At 40.7% G+C, this 22622-nt stretch overlaps 1 protein-coding gene across 2 annotated transcripts in view; it reads right to left on the bottom strand.

Annotated features, from left to right (window-relative positions):
- zgc:158464 (uncharacterized protein LOC791139 homolog) overlaps window positions 1-22622 on the bottom strand; it is a 155092-nt gene that overhangs the window by 30310 nt on the left and 102160 nt on the right. Inside the window, exons 3-4 of one of the 2 annotated variants that reach the window (XM_053622618.1) lie at window positions 13538-13744; window positions 12666-12752 (exon numbers count right to left, since the gene is read on the bottom strand). In XM_053622618.1, coding sequence (XP_053478593.1) covers window positions 12666-12752; window positions 13538-13744 — 294 coding nt within the window. The remainder of the gene's footprint in view (window positions 1-12665; window positions 12753-13537; window positions 13745-22622) is intronic. The other variant, XM_053622619.1, reaches the window with a different exon arrangement.

Raw genomic sequence — 22622 nt, 5'->3', positions numbered from 1 at the left:
TGTCATTTCTGTCCTGTCAACTAATGTTCAGAAATTAAAATCATGTTATACTAATGAGGAGGGATGACTGCATCTACTGTAGAAAAGGTGAAACCGGTCTTTCAATAGCTTTGTCCTAAAATGGATTGGGGAAGCACATTCTAGGATTTATTATTGACTACATTTAAATTGTGGGCATTTCCTCAAAAGGTCTTCATGTGTTTAGGCCTTAACAAGCTGCAGAGTGACACATTTTTTTATATTTGCAGTATGTTATGTTATGTTAAGTCCTATTCAGGAAGCATTATCACTAGAGATTTGATCCCTTGGAGGTACTAATAGGTCATTTTAATTACATCCGAATCAAAAAGCTCAGGGTTTTTCTCTCCAGCACTGAGACAATTCCAGTCCCAATAAAATCCTTTTCTTTTTCTTTTTTTTTTGTGACTCAATGATGTCCATAAAAACTTCACTGCAGCTCGGATGGCAGCGACTGTACCTCATGTTAAAAAAATGACCACTTCTTCAACCTGTTTTGTCACCTTTGCACACTTTCATTCTTATATACTGTACTCTATTATTTTGTCTCTATCCAGGCTTCACAGGGAGACTATAAGAAGTCAATGGTAAAAAAAAATGCAAGCGAAATCTAGTATAAAGCCTCATCTTATATTCATATAGACCCAAAATCACGATTGTAGCGCACGGGAACAGATTCAGGATCCAATAAGCGTGCCCGTACGTCCAACGGTGACGCAAACAATCCGTTTCTTCGGCAAAGAGATCTGCTAGAATCTTCCTCGACCCGGTGTTAAATCTTTACTGCGTGACTGCACGAACTTTATCACAAAGAAGATACACAAATTTTTTCGCAATGGATGGTATAGTGAGAAAATAATAGCGTCCAATCATAGATCTGACCTGGCGGTTGATTCCATTATTTCTATCCGCTATTGTAATTCCACTACAACGGATGGCTGCAATTTGGAGGAAAAGCATTTCACAGTCCCTCATCTGAGAGGAATTAATGTCTAGCACTGACTCACCGAGCATGTTTATTTCACACCTGACCATAACAGAATCATAAACGGTGCTATAAAAAGACTCGAGCCAAAAGAGGGTTAGAGGAGATGTGCTGCTGTAGCACCGAAGCAAGCCTACTTTGGCCTGTGGTGTCTGAATATAAACTATATGTTCTATCAAACTGCAAGTTGTCAGTGTTGACTATGATCGAACTCTGCTTAATTCATATTTTCAGAAAAGAACAAGGTTAAATCTTATATACAACTGCAGCGGCAGTTGTGGATAAACAACCTGCTACCATTTGTACATATGACTCCATTATTTATTGTGACATCATTGTGACTGGGCTAAAAAAAAAAAAAAAAAAAAAAAAAACTCTACGGGAAATAAACGACATTTAGCTGCTTTTAACAGAGAGATTCCGACACAACGAAGACAATAGAGCAGCTTTATGTACACAAGCGCTTCTCTGAAGTGAAATAAAACGCCACTCTTCTCAATCGCAACCCTACTTCGACCCAGGGTAACTTATGTAGCTAACTAATGCACTTCATCAACTAATATCAACTAGCTAACATTATAAAACGAACCAGAGCCGAAGCATATGAACATGTGTGCAGTTTTCATGGCCACTACGTAAACAGAAATAGAAACAGCGCAGTCGGAGTATCAGGGAGGTCAGAAATTAGAGCTCGGAATGACGTCACTTTCAACCTCCGTGGATTTGAGGTACAAAGCGGGGGGGCCATGGACGCCTCCATGTTCATCTTTTGTCAGCATCAAGCTAGCCAGGTAACTGTCATACGTGATGTATATTTTCCTCCTCTAAACAGCGACTTGTATAGTCGGTGTTATAGATTTAACAAGCGATTATGTCTGCATGTTGATCGAGCTAGAGCAAATAACTGTATATAGATGGACAGTACAACTCATTTAAAGTTAAGAGGCACTACTTTGTCTGCTTCTGATGCTGTGAGCAGCCATGTTGAATTGGCATCACGGGTTTCTTTGGATTCTCAGTCGGAGATCTCGAGTTAGAGTGAAATATTCTAGACGAATGCAGCGTAATACTAAGTAGGTTACTCATTTCTGTATCAATATTAGTATCTGTTTCGATATCAACAAGATACCGAAAACATGCACGTACATTCGTACTGTCTCTGAAAGAAATGCTTTAGATGCATCCCTATCCAAAGGTAAGTGAGTATGTCAAGGGAGGGCACAATTTTTGTCACCACTCAGCATTTTTTATAGAAGGAAAAACTGATCATCGCGCGAATGCAGTATTCACTGAACTGTCGCACATCTTCCTGAGCTGAACCTACTACTCCTACTATTTCCTCTGAGAAGGTAGAGCGACGTAGATCAACTTACTTCTAATCTCTCTGAACTGGCCTTTGGCCCAGATCAATCAAGGTTAACTTACAGCCAGCCAACATGCTTAAATCCCCACGCATCACTCAAAGAAACGGATACCATCCCATTGCCTTCTGCCACATAAATCTTGATTTAGCGTAGTCTCCAAGGTCGACACGACACGGTGAGTTGAGAGGGATTTTTCTCTTGTCGGGTTTTGACAGTAAGATCAAATGAAGGCCACGATTAACAAAAGAACCTTTTTTTTTTTAACACAGGATACAACTCATATGAAAACATTATGTGGTTGTACACAGAAGCTCGGTTTCATGTGAGGACAAGACATCTGGTACACAACTGTTTCAGATCATATGTCTTGGGGCAGTACAGAAGGCTGTAATCTCCTGAGGGAAATCGCTGGAAGTGTATTTTCCCTGCATGCTGAAAGCACAACAGCGGGACTGTCTGGAAGTTTAATATTATATTACAGTGGAGGTGGCTGAGTTTCCACCAATAATACCAAATGTTCTCTTGGACCAAAAAAAAAAAAAAAAAAAAAAAAAACCAGATAAGGGAAAATGTTACTGAAAGGCTTGGGTGACCCTTATCTGCAATTACACTGTACACAGGTTAGCCAAATGCCATTAAAGTAAACGAGCTGATTTCAGTAACACTGACGCGTGGTGATTTTCTGCCTCAGAGGAAGCAGGTGTTCACTATCAGAGAAGAACATTAATCACACAGCAGCCCATTAACTTTATCTGAACATACAAGGCACATATGTTCACAGCTACTTCACAGTCACAAAAAGTTTGCTTTGAAAACTACTTTTTTTTTTTTTTAATTCATTAAATAAGAAATTGTTCAAATTGCTGTTACACAAATAAATGGTAACAGGTTTGTCCTCATCAGAAAATGCAGATTCTGCATGGGGTGAATTTGCATACTGGAACCTGATTGGCTCCTGTATTGTATGATGTAATAACATTTGTTATCGTCAACTGTTCAATATTGAGATTTACCTCATAAACGAATATGACAAAAACACTGCAGTAACACTTCGTTTGATTGTTTGGTTTTTTTCAAACAAATAAACAAAAGGTTTTATATGGTTCAACCCCAATTCCAAAAAAGTTGGTACGCTGTGTGAAATGTAAATAAAAACAGATTGCAATGATTTGCAAATCTCATAAACCCATACGTTATTCACAATAGAATATAGAAAACATATCAAATGTTTAAACTGAGTAATAAAGGTAAAAGGCGATTTGTATCTGATGGCCGCAACACATCTAAAAAAAAAAATGTTGGGACGGGGGCAACAAAAGGCTGGAAAAGTAAATGTTACTAAAAAGAAACAGCTGGAGGTTAATTGGGAACAGGTCAGTAAGATGATTGGGTATAAAATGAGTATCTTAGAGAGACGGAGTCTTTCAGAAGTAAGATGGGCAGAGGTTCACCAATGTGTGAAAAACTGCGTCTACAATTTCTAGAACAATTTCAGAATAACGTTCCTCAACATAAAATTGCGAAGACTATGAATAGGTCATCATCTACAGTACATAATATCATCAAAAGATTCTGAGAATCTGGAGAAATCTCTGTGCGCAATGGACGAGGGTGAAAATCAATATTGCATGCACGTGATCTTCGGGCCCTCAGGTGGCACTGCATTAAAAACAGGCTTGATTCTGTAATGAAAATCACTGCATGGGCTCAGAAACACCTCCAGAACTCATTGTCTGTGACCACAGTTCGCCGTGCCATCCACTATTAAAGCTCTATCATGCAAAGAAGAAGCCATATGTGAACATGATCCAGAAACACCGCCATCTTCTTTGGGACAAAGCTCATTTAAAATGGACTGAGGCAAAGTGGATAACTGTTCTCTGGTCAGGCGAATCAAAATCTGGCATTCTTTTTGGAAACCATGGACGCCGCGTCCTCTAAACTAAAGAGCACTAAATAGGAGAGACACTTTCTTGAAGTTAATTAGACCAAAACTTTAGCTTATCATGTTCCAAAGAAACCACAAAGCCCTCTTTCCTGAAGACTTTCCCAGGGCCGGAAAACTGGTACAAAGCACTGACGCTGGAGACTCCTTCCATAAAAGTTAAATAAACATGTCCGTACAGGACGTTTCACCAGATCAACGACTATTTATCTTTGTTAAAATAACAAAACATTTTTTACATTTGCGTATTATTAGTCCTATATGTGGCGCTGTCACCATACAAGTCCCTGTGGAATAGCTGTTACTATAGAGACGATAACGTTCTAGAAGTGCACTCACTAATATAAACCTATGATTTGTCTTGTACCCCGAACTACTATCAGAGCTGCTTCGTAGTAAAAACCTTCTGACTAATCAGAATGAAGAATTCAACAGCACTGTGGTATAAGTCACTATATACACCATCTTGCACCCTTAAGGGTTGTTTGGTTTGCCCCACTGGGGGGAACTTTAAAGATTCTAAGTAGGACCCTAAACAGTGCTTCCCTTTCAGAAAAGGTTTCAAGTGGAACCTCTGTCAAAAGCTAATTAAACTTTAACCATCAAAGAGCCCCTAAGGAATCTTTCAAAAATAAAATAAATAAATAAATAAATAAAAGAGTTTAGAGCTAATATAAAAGATACAATCTGAAGTACGAGATGAGAAACACCTACAATCAGTCTTACATCAAAATGAAATATTTCAATTTCAATATCACAATACATCATAAGAACAGGCCATATAGACTTGAGCAGGTCCAACTCTTATCCTTTCAGCTGTTTTTCCCCAGTTTATTGGTGATGGCCAGAGGATAAAGCAGCCGTTCACTATGTTATTGGAGATGGAGGGATGGAGGGATGAAGTTGAGGGTCAGACCCACCCTGGGCGCTCTGTCCAGGGGAGAGCTGGGACGCCTGCTGGGGAGCAGGAGGAGCCTCAACCACCTCCACCAGGGGTGATGTAGTGCTGAGCTGGCCAACAGGAGGAGGCCACGGGAGGTCCTTTATCACTTTAATCTCTACTGCAGGGAGGCAGAAGAACAGAGAGAAAGAGAGAGAGAGAGAGAGAGAGAGAGAGAGGGAGAGTATAAAGAGAGCAAAAAAAAGCAAAAGAAAGAAAGAAATATACAGCAAAATAGAGGGAAAGTTTTAAAATAGAGAGAATCAAGAGAGCAAAAGGCATAAAGCAAAAGAAGAAAGAAAGAAAGAAAGAAAGAAGGAAAGAAAGAGGCAAGAAAAGAAGACAGAATGAAGAATGGACAGAAAAGCAAAGAACACAATGGAGAGAGCAGAAATTACAAAAAAGAAGAGATAGAATTAAATGCCAGAAGACAGAGAAAGAAAGAAAGAAAGAAAGAAAGAAAGACCATGGGGAAAGGAAGAAGAGAAGGGAGGGAAGAGAAGGAAAAGAGGAAGACTGTGAATGAGTGAAAGAAAGTGCTGTAGGTCAGTTCAAACAAGGTTAGGTGAAGGGCACAACAGTACGATGTTAGAAAACAGGAAGTGGCAGGAAAAGGAAATGAAGGAAACAGGAAGAAAGTGCTCCAGGAAAACTGCACTGGAAGAAAAAGTAAATTAGCACACAAGTCGTTGGGATGATGGCTGCAGGATTAACCCGTATTGAGCTTTAAAGCTCTCATTACTCTTTAGGACTTTTGAAGTAACAACATTTCCTAATAACACAGCAGAGAGAGAAAGAAGGATTCCTCTGAGGAGTGGACACGAGCACACAGAGCACACACCTGGATCAAATATGCAAATGAAGGCTTTTTCTTTCTCTTCGAGCCAATAAGGATCCTTCAGTGTGATCACTGAAGACACAAAATAACACCAACAGAGAAACCATGCTAGCCAACCAGGCCCTGGTCTTAATTAATGAAATAAAGTGAAACCAGCCCACAACATCTAACAAATTTATTTGTTTCTATTTGTGAAAATCCAAGCAAACTAGTAACATAATAACTAACAATGAAGGAATGAATGTTGAGTTGGGTACAACCGGATACCCTGTGCACCCTTTGCGAATAAATAAATGAATAAATAAATAAATAAATAAATGGATGGATTATGATCACTTGGCATTGCTGGTGTTCACCAGGGGACGAGCAGAATTTCAGTGAAACACAGCCACTAGTTTGTTGACTGCAGCACTGAGCCACGTTGCGTTTTACAACCTAATAAAACAACCCCTCCAAACACCAAATTATGAACTCGTCCTTGTCCTCAGCCACAGAGGTGACTCACTCTAGCTGCACTGCAGTCTTTGCTAATAAATGAAGCTACATCTACAGCAAGATGACGTGAAGGCAGGTGCTCTACTGTCAGAGTTCTCCAATCACATCCTCTCAGCGACGGCCATGAAGGCCACCATTAGAGAGCAGCTAGCTCGCGATGACAGCCAGAGGAGCATCAGCGTTATCTCATCCCTGCTGGCGGATCGGGACCGAGTCGCTAAGTCACAGAGAGGTCATTGGCTTTGACAGCTAATATAATAAGTTTCTCTACAGCAGGGTGAGGCCGAGGGCTGCCACGGGCCTGATTTAAGTGCTAATTCTCATCCGGTAGCGCAGATTAGTGAGTAATTGTTTTGGGAAAGGAGAGCTCGGTCGTTTCTCCCTTTAGGAAGGATGAGAAGTCAATTCGCGCAAGGTAACACAGCCTAGCTGACACAGTAATAGGATGAACTGTCACATCTCTAACTTTTCTCTATGGAAGGTGAAGTGAATCAAGTGGCAGTGTTTCACACCCTACTAATGTGAGTTTCTGCTTTACAGGAACTTGTTAGAGCTATCATTGTGCCTCTTGGTATTAAAGCTAAATGGTGTGAAGCCTATAATGCAGGTGGGGTACATAAAGGACATGAAGCAGAATTTGAATTTTAGAGTTTCTTGAGTACAGACGCAATAAACAAGCACTACAGCACAAGGGAGGCACCAAACACGTACAATAAGGGGCCATTTAAGGAAGGTACACTTTGGCTTTTTTTAGAGTAGTATTTAAACACTGAAAGGACGGGATTGACCTCACAATGTCATATCATTTCAGAGAATTAATGGCAGTAAGTCTTTGGCTAACGTTTCTCAATTAGCCATGATGTTTCTCTTAACTTAGCTAGCATCACACATACGACTCACTGAGGTAAAGTGTTACTAGTCTTCATTTTCGCTCAAAGTTTTGTCTAAATCTGAGGTAATTCCTCACAGTACTATTAATAAAAGCATAACACAACATTGTGTGTGACAGACCTGTGCTGTTTAATCAGTGTTCTTGCATGACTGCATATTGTCAAACTTGGCTAGCTAGCAGTAATGAATAATGAGCCTCAGTACTCATTATTCACAGTACTCATACTCTGACTCAGTGTTACCAAACCTTTTCAGGGGAAATAGCTAATGCACTCAAAAAGCCTTGAGATCCTACCAGACGATGTCATAAACTAATTTGTATAATGATTAAATTGTAATTAAATTTGGTTGTTGGTAAAACAACAGTGATCAGTGATTGGTTGTTGGGAAGGAATGGTGATCAGTGATTGGTTGTTAGGAAACAATGATGATCAGTGATTGGTCGTGAAGAAAAAATGATGATCAGTGATTAGTTGTTGGGAAACAATGGTGATTAAGTGATTGGTTGTTGGGAAAGAATGATCAGTGATTGGTTGCTGGGGAAGAATAGTGATCAGTGATTGGTAATTGGGAAACAATGGTGATCAGTGATTGGTTGTTGGGAAACAATGGTGATCAGTGATTGGTCATTGTGAACTCGGTCAAGTTACAAAGTTGGCAACGTTGCTTGTTAGACTGAACTTTGGCTCACCACCAAGGCACCAAGACCTTGCAGATCAGTTAGCTTTACCCGGCCACTCTGACAGACTGTCCTTACTTTGAACCGATCTCTAGCCTGCTTCCAGTTGGGACACACTTCATGCGTATACCTTGCACCATGTTCCCAAAACTCTCTAGTGGCCAAACTCACTGGAGGATGCTATTCAAGTCATGGTGTCCTGATTTCAGCCTGATTTTTTTTTTTGAACTGCAGAAGTAGGACACATTTGGCAAAGGAATACACTCCATTTCACACCTTCATCCATGCCTGACAGAGCCATAATTAAGACACACTGACAACGGTACAGAAAAAAATAGGGGGAAAAAACAGCTTGATGTGAACAGACTTGAGGTTGGCTGAGTTTGTACAGACTGATGTGGGTGTTATTAGCAACTGTGAATAACACACTCTGATGTCATGTAGTGTAGGATGAGGAAAAAATGTAAAAGCAATAGACAGACATGTTAGAAATAGATAAGACTTTATGGCAGTTCCAGCTTCACCCTTGATTGCTGTGCTAACGTGGAGGAAGTAAGCCGTGTTTGAGCGGGATTAGCTGTATCTGCTAAGGTACCATACCAGTGATTGTCAGCTGGCAGATTGAGCAAAGTATTTCAGCAGACTGAATAAACATGTAATTTTTTTTTTAAATGGCCGTGGTTCAGTAAGTCTAGTTTTCAAAACACAAATCATCTTCTGTAGCAGATTCTTGGCTGTGGCTTATTTCAGCCAATCACATACATTTATGCAAATTATTGATCTCATCGTTCCAAACATCGCAGCTACAGGGCTAGAGACATTAGCTCAGAAAGATGAAAGATTTCACAGACTTTCATAGATCTTACATTTTATTTACGCTCTCTGGTCTGATTAGCGATCCGACGGCACGTTGATCATGAAATCCATGGACAAAGACGTGTGTGTTTACTCCCCCCACGTCAAATTCACAACACATCTCATTTCTTGACGCCATGGCGCTGGTCAAAAGTGGTAGCGCGAGACGCCACTACAAAACAAAACGATTTTGAAAATTCTGTCATGTTAGTTGTTAATCTGGACTATTATAAGCAAGGAATTTTATGGAACTTGACGTAGAAATTGTAACTGAACACCCCTGTACTATACAGTCAAGACCTGTGATTAGAATCCAATACAAATTGGAAATATCTGTAGTTTTCCAGGTCCAAAAAGTTAGTTTCTATCAGATTACTTCCTGCATTTTGCTAGAACCCTGGCCATGCGTGACCAATTGGGAATATTACATATACTTTATCATTCATAAATCAGATGGTCATATCGCTTACGAACACTTTAACTGTGGGAATTTGTAGGGCACTGACAAAAACCTACATAAACATTTCTAACATATTTATAACATATGTCAACAGCGATGTTCTATATCGCTTGACTTCGGTGTTACGTCAACCTGACATCTTTATGGTAGTTTATGTCTTTTGGAATAAACCAACAGGTTTATATCAGTTTTCATGAAAGCCTTAAGTAGTCATCATACAGCCTTATGAACACCAGAGTACATTACCGGACCTCCACATGTAAAACTAATCCAGCTTGAATTGGACTGTAGTCTGACTCATTTGATTCGGAATTAGACAATCTAATTCTTCATGACTGAATTTGTGTCGTATTGTTCATAGGATGCAGACAGTACTTATTTCATACTTGGTTAAACCACCTGGATGTGGAGTGGTGTATAATGCTTCATTATGATACTTAAATCTTTTAACATTGGACATTCTCATGCTGCATTCTCTCAGAAAGCAGTAGCAGTAAAGACAACCATGTTGGTTATATCTATACATTTGTGTGTACTGTATGTTTGGGTGGAGAGGTGGTGGTGGGGGGGGGGATAAGGGAGGGGGGCATTTGAGCTGTCAAAGTGTGTATGGGAAGATAAGGTGTCACTAGTCACTGTAGTCTGAAGCCAGAGGGATCAACACCATCCTGTGACAGATAATAGAAGGCTATTAGCAAGGCTATCACCATATAACAGCAAGGCCAAGCAAGGAGAAATTCCCTGAGTGCCAGGTTTGGCCCACCATTTTGAGAAGAAAGTCTATAATCTCATGCCTTACAGCCTTTCAGGACAGACACGGAGGTGCTAACAAGAAAATCGTCGAAGGTAAAGAGAACAAAGGAAATAGAAAAATCCGTACAGTAAACCCATTACAATTTCTCCCACTGAGATCCACGAGCACATCGATTACCTGATCACATGATGCTGTCAAGGCGCTCAATGCTTTAACGTATTGCTGTAGTGCATCTCTCACACGATCAGTTAGTTCCGTTAAAAACCGAGGTCCCGCTGACCCTTTCACGCTACACAACTTTAATCGCTTGTGATCAGATGTTCGGTAAAGGCTACAGCTTCACCGTAGACGTTCGCACCTCTGGATACATTTTTAACGCGGTATAGAAGTACAGACGAGATTAATGTTAACTTGAAGCTAATTTCAGGAGTGTATTAGCTAGAAATGGCTTCTGCGAACGGAGGAATGGTTGCCATGGTGACCGTGGATTTGTAACACTACAAAATATCTGTACTATAGTTAATCCCTTAAGAACAAATGGACGATGGATTCCATGCAACGTCCTTCAGTCGGAGAAAAAAAAAATCTTAAAGTTTTATACTTAAGAAGAAACTTGACTGAACTTTTTTGCACTCAGGCACCGATGAATCTTTTTCCTCACCGGGGATTAAAGCCTTCAGCCAAATGCTAGATTCGCACCATCTCGCCAGCTAATGCAGTCTGGAGTAAAAGATTAAGTTAAGCAGTCCCTTAATTTTCCAAGCAAAGTTTATCTGGTGAAGTGCGCATGCTAATATCTAGTCTTATAAATCTTCCCACCGGCACTAATCTTATCAATCACCTGCTGTGTGTACATGATTGAAGGTTAAGTGTGTATGCGTGTGAGTACTGGTGCACTAAGTGGTATCCAGGATAAATGATTAAGTGTACAAAATCCCACAGGGTGCCAGCACGAGCACAAATATACATCCCACTGAGGATTCTGAAGGTAGAGAAAGCGTCGAATATGAAATACGAGACCTGAATTTTGTGCATCGACACACAACACAGTACAACACAACAGTATTCGGGCAGAAAACCAAGAGTTACCAATTAGTTCTCCACCACTGGACTCAATGAAGATTAATGAAGTTAAACGGGACACGTTTTTAATAACGCACCGCTCAGTAATTATTTTCACACTTGGCTCTGATAAGCATGCACAACTTTTTCTTTTTTTTTTTTTTTCCATCTTTAAAGTTCTTTGGTTCCTTTCCAACCATCTTCATTTCAAGTGCATGTGCATCCATCTATATTATTTCCACAGATTTCGCGTCTTGACACTTCAATCCAAAATGGATCGAGGGGATGGAAATAAGGCACATTGTAATATAAACAATAGAGGAACATGGGAAATCAGCTGCATATTTTTACATGGAAATAGAAACGGAATATAAACACAAAAGGCTTTCTTTCAGAGTAAAATCGTCTTCTTAAGCTTCCTCCTGAAAGTCTGCTGATAACAAGTCCTTTCATTTAAGCTTCACCCACGCTATGGAAATCAGAGGTTCATGGGCTCTAAATGATGTCCTGATTTGACCTTTGGCTGACCTCTTGACCCTTCATGGGTGAATGATCGTGTCTTGACGCTGGCGCCTGATTACAGAACGGCACGTCTTCAGATTTCCGCATATTGCTGTTGTTCCTGAGAATTTGGCTTGAACCCCTTTTGAAGACGCCGTCTGAGAGCAAACAGGTTCAAAGGGAGGTTTTGCGCTTCTGAGAGAGAGAGAGCGAGGGAGAGAGACACGATATCTCTGCTTCCTGACAGGCTTCTCCTCTGTCAAAGCGAGCAATGTTAGAGCGAGGGAAATGGAACATAAAAAGAAAAGAGGACAAAGGCAAGTGGAAAATATCATGCTCCGGAGGGACGGCAAATTCTTGTCTCCTCTTCAAAAGAAAGAATTAATTCGTAATCCTGATGAAAGGAAATTAATTATCAAAGTGTGCCGAGAAGCTGGGCTAATTTGCATCCTAATCTGCAAATAGCACTAACTCTGTCTGAAATGTGAAAAGGGAAGTGACAATTATGGGAGAAATGAAGACATCTGTGAGGTGCTTTTTTTTTCTGTCCTGTTGACAATGTGTGTAAGACATTTGATAGGTACTTTGTGAAAAGAAGCTTTCTACTTTTGGCAAATGCTTTTTTTTCCCCCCCAAATCCAAAGTGAGTCCAATTCAGTTAATTGTGTTGCTTAAGTACACAAAAAAATGGTTCCCTGGAAGTCTTGGGATTTAAATTCACCGGCCACTAGCACAAAACCTTAATCGCTGAGCTAGTGTTACCTCTGAGGCCGTTGTGGTTACCCAAGCAGACACACGCTTAAATTAAAAACTATAGAAAAAAAAAAAGAAAGAGAGACATTAGTGGAAGAAAAATAGCAGCCCGTCTCCGTGGGTACCTGTGAGGGATTTGGAGGTGTTGACTCTTCTCCGAGCTGATCCTCTGCCTTCTCCTTTGCTGCTAATGCAGTCATAACAAAGCAGAGCTGTTCCAGAAAACAAGAGAAGAAGGAAAAAAAGAAAGGAAAATACCTTTCAAAAACTATAAATGGGTTATGTTTATGTCATTATAATCCTCTTGCTAAATGGTTAATGCTAATTCCTCTTGTCCTTGAACAGCCCTGTTTAGTTATGGCCGAGTTAGCCATAAATTTCTGTCATTCAGGGAAACGGAAACATTCCACCAGGAGCACCTGTATGAGTGAAAGATGGAAACGTGCTTCCTTTTGCTTGACACCTCCCAATCAAAAAAAGACCAAAAAAAAAAAAACACTAACATGAACAGAATATCCAGTGGAAAAGCCACCCAGAAGAATAAGCACTGGAAAAGAAGTGTTCAGAGTTAAAGAATGAGATAAAAAATGAATACTGGCTTTTTACGAAAACCTGCTAAGCCAATTTCCATCACCACAAAGCAGAGATGGAGAATCCCATTGCCAGAGGGCTTCACTCTAAGATTTGTCGTGGAATTACCTTTAAATTGTCTGCTACCTCAACCGAAGACCGCTCACTCTCCATTAAAACCGTTCTGCTAAATGTTAAAATACATCAATGGCTTTAGGATCATCAGCCCTCGAGGCAAGAGGTTCCCCACTCCTTAAGCACGAGTATACCATCGCTATCAGTAAAATACCATCTGGCAATACATTCAGCGCTAATCAGAGTACACACACACACACCAGCACAGAATGCCTGAGCGCAGAACCAAGCACCAAACACCAAGCGAAACAACACAGGAAATGCTGATTAATACACAGGCTCTGGGCAATACCTGCGAAAGCCTTCGAGATGCGTTCTTTCTTCCACTCCCAGGGCTGATCGTACTCCTCCGGCGGCCTCTCGTCATCCTGAGGCAGTCTGCTCTCGCGTGAACACAGGGGGTCAGAATCCCCGCCGTTCTCCGCAGGCTCGTACGGGGTGTCGTACAGGGGAAGCTGCCGAACCGGGCCGTCCTTTACGCCACGACTCCCTCGGATCTCTGCGTAAAAGAGAAAGACAGAGTAGTGTCGATTATTGCTAGTCTTCTGGAAGGCCAGACTTCTACAATTTTACTCGACATGGACAAGAACCACGTACTTTTACAAGAGTGACTGAAATCGTAAATGACCAAACTGTTGTTTTTGCTTAAATGATGCTATGATCAAACAGACTTCCATCCAACAACCTGGAAACCTAAACGTTTACGATGGCTTGGCTGAAACATGGTGGTGGTAGTCTCATCATCAGATCCCCCACACTCTTTGCTTCTGACATACTTAGCCAACCCCCAGCAATACTGCAGGCTACAAATCCTTGTGTGCATCCTTGTGTAGTCACTTCTTATGAGAAAACCATATTAATAAACATTAGTGAGCTTTTTGGAGCAAGACACAACTAAAGGATTGACAAATGTTCCCAGCATATTGTCTTTAAAAGTTATTCCAGACATTTTAAGCACTTGGTTACAAATAAATGAGACACTTTTGCTTGTTTTTTTTTTTTTACTGGCCAAACACCCACTTTCTGGAAAAGTAGTCTGTTTTCAACCTACTTATTGGACATGTTTAGTGACAAAGTACAAGAATGTCTAGTGATAGCTAGAAGACTGGCTTGCGAGACAACTGGTAATGCCAAAGATGGCATGCTGTGAACCTTGCAAACTTTTTTTTAGTATTATTCTCCAAAAGCCTCGCTCTTGTCAGTATGTTCAAAAGTTTGCTTCCCCATCAAACTGATAAATACACGTCCAAGCAAGTGCCAATAGTCAAGAGTCCAGTAGTTGTGGCCAGCCAAGTGTACAATATACATCAGATGGTCTGTGGGTAGAGCATCTGCGGCTGAGAGTAATAGACTGCCGTAATATCATCTAAGTGGTAGCTTGATGATTAAAGTTCTGCCCTTGTGACTGAAGGGGTGTGAGCTTAAATCTTAGCAACTGTTGCGCCTTGTGCTAAAATCCTTAATTACTAGGAACCCTCAAATGTTAGATGTTCTGCATAAACCAGGAAACTAATCCATGGAATATAAATGTAATATTATTATCTCGAGTATTAATAAACAAGGTTGCATTTTAATGCAAGAGTGAGCTCATGAGCACTTTCATCCGAAAACAAAACAATACATAATTTCGGGGACGAACCCTGATTCTGTCCGTGATTGATGCGTCTTCTCAAATGTTTGCTGTACGTAGACACCATCTGCATAAAGTATGTGCTTTTCTTATCAGCTCTAGGGCTGATCTGCTTTACATACGTTACATGGGTAAATTTAACCTAAAACAAGCTCTAAGTGAGTTAATTGTGTTTAATAGTGAAGCCTGCTGTGTTGGGAGACATGGAGCTCCAGCTGGATCCTCCAGCTGTCTTGTGCAGACTAGCTGAGAACAAAAACATTGCAATATCTGAAGACAGACAAGTTCTTCATCGCCATTAGTGCGCAAAATGTGGGTGATAGACCTAAAAACAACGTCGCTGGGTGTGTTTAAATGTTATCTAATTAAAATGTCTATTTAAGGTAATCCACTGCTATGCTACACCTCCTACAGACCCATACACTGAGATACACACCCACAATATCTGTGTGAAATGCACCATAGGGTGCTTCAGCCCTGCAGCCATCTGTAGTGTGATTTCCATCAACCTTTTGAATCTGCACTTTGAATTTGCACATTAGAAGACCTGAATGCCAGAAATCTAAAGTGCCACCAAAAAGTTATTCATGCTTTGCTCATGTGCTAACACTGAGGTATGGACAAGAAGATAAAGTTGTTGGGTTTTTTTTTTTTTTGTCTTTTTTTTTGAACATGTGCATAAAGTTGCGTAACATTATGGTGGGAATAAATCTTATATCCTGGCACTGTAGCCATGCTGTACCCCAGTGGGCAGTCACTGCTTGCATGCAGCTATGAGTAATGAAGTTCATGTAGCAAGACAATACCCTCCATGTACCATTGTCGACTTTCCTTAGGGATGTCTTTAGAAAAGGCAAAAGGAAAGTACAACATTTTATACAGTACACTATATAAGCAAAAGTTTTTGGACACCTAGGTTAGGTCCAGTATTAGGTTATTGCAATGGGTTATTGAATCTATGGTTATGGTGATGGTTTCTGTGTCCTACTACCCAAAAAATAGTATTCCTGAGCAGACACAGAAGCCAGTAGTATTACCGAAGTACCTAATGGGATCAGTTCACTGCAGACTTCGCATAGACTTTGTGCTTTCCTGAAAACAATTCATTTGAGGTATTTACTGAGCCATTTTAAACCTGTTCTCTTGTTTTAGTGGGGAACAGCATAACAATTCAACTTAACCAGAAGGTAGCATTTAATTATTAATGCTAGCGTCATTATATTGTATTGGCTTTCTAAGTGTCTTATTGCCCACACAACCTTAGTGTCAGTAAGAGAGTGTGAATTTTTGATCATGTGACCGCAGTAGGACCCAAACCAATATTCAAAAGTATTACAGTATATTCATGCACATATCATAGATACCAGTTTAACTCTTTTATAGACATATATATTTCTCAAAGCATTCTGTCTGAACCAAGGGTGAATACAAATACAACAGAATGGAGATTTTGCCAGGATAGTACAACAAGGGATTACACAGTTTACGAGAAACTAGTGAAGAGCGGCCCTCCAAAATCAATTTGTAGTGCTGCATTGACAATAACTGAAGGATTAGTCAATCTCTGTAGTGTCACTTTGATGCACCCAAAGCCTGTCCTCCTTCTTAGACTATGAAGCTGTTAGCATGCTCTTCAGTGTTCCTCTGCCGGGGCACGGGGCCGTTAGCGGGCCGGCCCTCGCAGCATGCCGTAATGCAGCGAAGCGCTTCAGAAATGAAATATAACACCATACAACTGCATAATTGCCTCTCAGCCCAGGGGAGCTCTTGCGGAAAAATGAGAAAAGTGCAGAGAGTAATGGAGCTAGCAGGCGAAGGAGGTGAGGGAGGAGGAGATGAGAGATCTTTAAATAAGCTAACGTCTGGCAGTGCCTCTCGCCTTTAGAGCGCCCCTTTAACAGTTCACACGATATAAGATCACGGCGGGATAAGCATCTTCCTCAGGCTGCTAACGGTGTGTGTGTGTGTGTGTGTGTGTGTGTGTGTGTGTGAGAAAGAGAGGAGACTTAAAACATCTCTATAATGCCAATATACACTTGAAGCTACAACACTTGAAACCCTCTACACACTAATACAAAAAGTGAGATAGATGGAGAGATGAACAAATGAGAAAGAGAAGAATAAATCACAACAAGAGCTGCCTCTAAGGAAGCTAGTGTAACAGACTGTGTTAAAAACAAATGAATACTCCAATCAAATCTATTAACATATTTTTTTTAATTCCAGAGTCACACAGACCATCACATCCAATAAGTAGACTGTTGCAGTATCTGGAAACTTTTTACCATACTATTAATGTGTTAACCTAGCTAGCTAATTAGCTTATGTTAGGCATGAACAAATGAATGTTTGTTGTGCTATGTTTTGACAGCTTTGGCTACTGCTGCTAATGACTAAACTGCTAATCATGTTTTCTTGTGGCAAATGCATGCTAGTTTGTTAGCAGTTAACCAGCCAGCTAGCCAACTTAGCTATCTACTTTGACTACGTTTAAATAAAATGCTAAAAATATAACAGTCTCCAATTACAAAATCTGACTATATGGGACAAATATGAGCTAGCTTTCTTGTTTTAAAAAAAAAAAAGTGTATTTTTTTCTATATATTTGTTATTTTCGTGATTGGCCTACAGTAAGAATATGTTTAAACACATAGTACACTAAAATCCCATTCATGTCTACCTGTGATAAATGTGAGCTAGTTTACAAGCTGTTAATTTGCTGGCTAGCTAAGTTAGCTAAGCTAGTTTAAGTGCTGAAGAACAAAATCTTGGGTGTTATGAGATATTTTGTCAGATGTTGCTATGTTGCTAGGAGTTACACAAATGGCTAGCTACCTTAGCTAAGGTTAGTGATTACCAACAATTTTATGTTATATTCTAACAGTTTGTTAAAGTACTGTTAAACAAAATCACAAAAAAAATCTGACAAATTAAGACACTTTAAGATACTATAATTCCTCTCATCTACCTCTAACAAGTACGATCTAGTTTGCCAGTGGTTAATTGTTAGTTAGCTACCAGGGACGGCATGGCAGGATGTTTTCAATTTGCATATTCATGTATATTCATGAGTCTTGCCTCTTTAATGAGGGTAAATGTTTTAGGCCATTTTAAGCAGTTTCTTATGATTCACAAATAACAAACCTCATGCGGAATAACTTATTTAATCGTTCAAACCGACATGTTGAAATAAACTGCAGTGCAGGATTGAACCCCCACCAAGCGACTACATCAGAAACATAATACAGGAACGGTGTGTCACTGAGAACATAACTCAAACACACAGCCCTGCGTCCTGTCACGTGCGACCAGATTCCCTTCCATTTTCACGATCCGTCTTTCCGTGTCTCCACAAGTTCAGACTCGCTCTGGCGTTTCTGGAGATGCGGGCATGCGTGTCTGGCGTGGCATGTTCCAGAAATTACGGGGGCACAACAGAACTGCAACCTGTCTCCCTGCCACCAAGAGCATGTGGCCTTCAACCTCTCACGTCTAGAGCTGAGCAGGGGTCACATAGCATGTCTTCCACACACACACACACACACACACACACTGGATCCACCCTTTCCTCATTAGACGTGAGGAGAACAGAGATGAATGGGTGGTCTGCCATTCATCTAGAATCCCAGACTGTGTCTAATTCTAACCCTGACCTTAACTCTGAACCTCAAAACATAAACACACATACATTGGCGTGTGTAAACTAAATTAGAGTTAGCAGAAAAACAAATGTACACTATTATACATCAACTCTAAATGCAGACAGTCTGACATGTTTGGGGTCAGATGTTCACTTTTTTTTTTTTTTTTTTAGTCTTACACTGGAGCTACGATTCTAATGTAGCTACAAGTAATGGAAGTCTATGGCGCCCAAATTCCTTCCTGTAAATACGTGCCCAAATCTTTATCTATTTCATTCAAATGACATCATTAAGATGTCAAATCCTGAGTTTTCAACATACATGAAAAGAAAGTAGGTGTTAAATACCCAAAATAACAATTAATTGGGGGGGGGGGGGGAAGCAAGGCCTTAGGTATTAAAAAGAGACATTAGGGGGTTAAATCAAATACCCAAGCTCACTACATGGTCTGGAAAGCGTTTGACTCCACCCCTTCTCACCTTCCCCACCTCTAAATCCATCACCAAATCCTTTCGCTCTTCAAATCTCTTTCTTCAGAGCGATGGAACTCAAACGTATCGTCTCATGCAGCCGAGCGCTCACCGCCTGCCCCTGACGGCCTGGAGAGGATTTGCTGATATTAAGCGGTTGGCCAGGTTCACTCCATTCCTCCACTATAGAGGGATCTGCACTCGGTCAAGACCGGATTAAACGTGATTAAGTTTACACTGCTGGAAAATAATAAAGAGGACAATCCCCCGTTTTTCCCCCCAGTCTAAAAGGCTTCCAACATTCTGGAGCTTTATACGTCAACCATACATCTGTGCTGAGGATTTATATAATTATTATCTCATTGTCGTGCTCAAGATTTTGTGATACAATTTTGTGACAGCAAAATGATGCTAGAGGTTTGACTTGTATGGGATGATGCAGCGGCCTGCTTCCCGTCTGAAGAGCCGATTTCTTATTCCTGTATTTAGGCCAAAATACAGGTCAGTTTGTAGGTGTAAATACTGCATAGGTTCTTAACCTTGGGGTCGACATGGATGGGATAGCAAGAGAATTTTTTTTACCAAACGCTAATTACTGTAAATCTGTAGATTCATTTGTTTAGGAGCGTCTTTTAAGCCCATTTTCAACCAGAATACAGGAGCACCACATCCACCATGCTGTCATGTAAATTAATTAAACCGGCCTTTATGTCGGACCCTGGCAGTGTGCAGAGCGGCTAATTAAAATGAAAATAAATAAATAAAAGCACATTTTTGCATGGCACGGTTGTGAGCTAGAAACACGGTGGCTTAGTGGTTAGCACGTTTGCCTCACATCTCCAGGGTTGGGCGTTTGTGTGTGTGGAGACATGCCTTGCAGGCTGATTGGCATTTCTCGAATTGTCCGTAGTGTGTGCTTGTGCCCTGCGATTGTGCCCTGTCCCCCGAGTTCCCTGGGCTCCCTGCAACCCTGTGTAGGATAAGCGGTATGGAAAACGGACGGATGGACGGACGGATGGATTTTCCCAGTTCTTTTGTTGGTTAAAAACCTTTTTTTTTTTCTTCGTGTAAGTGTAAATGTATTAACAAACCGTATGTAATCCTATAGAGTCATAATGTGTGTTTATAATATTTAAAAATGCACGTACATATACTTACTAAAACAGTGCAAGAAACGAGCGTTTATGCTCAGGAAAGTATCGCACAGGGTTCAGTGCGCTTGTGTACATCAGATCAAAGTAGTGTTGTAGGTTGGATGTAACAGCCGAGACGTGCGCTTTCGACTACGTCTCCTGACTTTGATCGACGCAGTGAGTGCAGAGTGCCTGCAGTTGTGAGCTCTTCCAGGCAGTGAGTCCTAAAAGCATTGATGTGTAAAAAAAAAACCAAAAAAAAAAAAACAGCAACCCACGATGTGCTGTTTTCCTCTGTACAACAATTAAACATGACGTGCGATAGGTTTTATTTGTTAAGATCAATTTTAATTTTTAAAAGAAGAAAGCGTACCCTCATCATTCTGTGGATCTGTCTATTGTGGGCCACCTCTGATCAGATACGTGGGTGGTGAACATTCATAGCAGCGACACGCCTGATGATGGTGTGTTTGGCGCTGGTACGAGTCTATCAAGTACAACAGCATTACTGAAGCACTGGGTCCACCGTGCTCCTGACCAGCATGCAATGGGTACTGAAAATGAACGAATGAATGAATTCTGGGATTTTGATACTGATTTTGCCTCATATTAAGGGGTACAATAATGAGAACTACCTCATGAGACTTTCGGAAAACATCACCTCTCAAAACGAATAAAGCGGTTATAAGAAACAAAACAGCAGCACATCTCCAGAACTATGGATGAACCGTACTCTCATTCCAACATGCTGCATCCAATATGGACGCACGCAACGTCAAATTAAGGCAGAACGTTGGCACATTAACTCTCGTTGTCAAAAACGATGTGCGAGTAAATAGAGTCAAATCAACATCACTGTGTCACTGTCCAATTAGTTATGGGCTGCGCTATAAATGGCATGTATTCCACTGTAATAAAATCCTCTTCATTACCAGACTCGCAGCCGGTGGTCATTTGTGAGCATCAAAGCTTGGGCAGGCTGTGTTCTCTCTGTGTGTGTGTGTGTGTGTGCGTGTGTGTGTGTGTGTGTGAGTGTTATCTGTAAGAGGCAGAGCTGATCCACTATTGTGCTTCCCTCCCTGCGTGTCAGTTCTCTGACCCATAGCTTCACACAGTGCCGATTCGCTTCACAGAACACGAGTGTGTGTGTGTGTGTGTGTGTGTGTGTGTGTGTGTGTGTATAGATGTGTTTGTGTGTGTGGAGAAAAGCTGATGTGTATACTGTGTGCGCTTGCTTTTTTCCTCTCATCTGTCCCTCAGGATAGTGTCTGGCAGCAGAATGAGGCGAGTCCGTCAAAGTGACATCAGTATTAATGGACCGATGTGGCGATTGATGGGAATGGACAAACGCTTACCATCCTGGCCTTCTGTCTCTCTCTCTCTCTCTCTCTCTCTCTATTTGCTAAGAGGCTATTTTTTGAGGTAAAGACACAATTATGTACATTTATTTCCGGTCGCATTATTCCATTAAATAGCATTACGATCAGAAGTGAGCTGAATAAATGGCTTTTAGTCGACAATTTCCAGTTGTCCTTGGATGCCTGGATTCAATCACATGGTCATTTTAAACCACTGTATGAGAACAGCATTGCGAATAAATCTTGTTTTCTCTCTGCTGCCTTCTTTCGCTCTCTGGACCTGCCTGGCTCATCATGCCGCTCTGCTTTTGCGTCTAACTTCCGCACACGGGATTCAACTTCTGGAAACCGAGGAGATTTGCACTTCTGAGAACCAGTTTACGCCCAAGTGGATTCTGGACCTCACCTTGTCTCCGCATATTTGTACCTAAGAACCGCTGCTGTAATCATTAAGACTATCCTTTGCTCATCCCAGGACTCTTTCTTTTTCTTATCCTTTCAACACACGGTTTGTTTTTACTCTTCCACACCTGTACACTGTAATGATTTACAATCCCACTTATCTGGTGTCACTCAGTAGGGCTGCGTGTTAAAAATATCATATCACGATACGTGACGACATTTCTACGATATGTCTCATGATATATAATTTAGCTAACAAACTGTCTGCAAAATAGTAGTGAAATAAACAAAAATAACGGTCAAACTGGGTCTGATGATACTCGTTTTTAATGACAAAGATTAAGTCAAATCGACGGCATCCGTTTCGGTACCATTTAAAACGCAATTATTAAAAGCGTAAAAAAAAAAAAAATACATCGTCATACCAACGATATCTCAGAAAAGTGTATCGCGTAATCATATATCGCAATATCGATACTATATCAATATATCGCCCAGCTCTATCACTCAGAACAGGAGTCTGGTTCCTCTCAATGTTTCTTCCTCATGTCTTCTCACGGAGTTTTTTTTCCTCGCCAATATCACCTGTTGCTTGCTCATCAGGGACTAAAATCTGCATCAGGATCTGTTTAACGATACCTTCCTGGCAATATCAACTGTCGAAAGCGCTTTCCAAATAAAACTGAATTGAATCTCATGTGAAATAACAACTGGCATCCTGAGGTCGGTGTGCGTTTGTGTAT

The sequence above is a fragment of the Ictalurus furcatus genome, chromosome 4 (assembly GCF_023375685.1).
Source record: "Ictalurus furcatus strain D&B chromosome 4, Billie_1.0, whole genome shotgun sequence".
NCBI classification, from domain to species: domain Eukaryota; kingdom Metazoa; phylum Chordata; class Actinopteri; order Siluriformes; family Ictaluridae; genus Ictalurus; species Ictalurus furcatus.
Note: the sequence above shows the minus strand (reverse complement) of the source record. Positions and strands in the feature narration are given on the sequence as shown.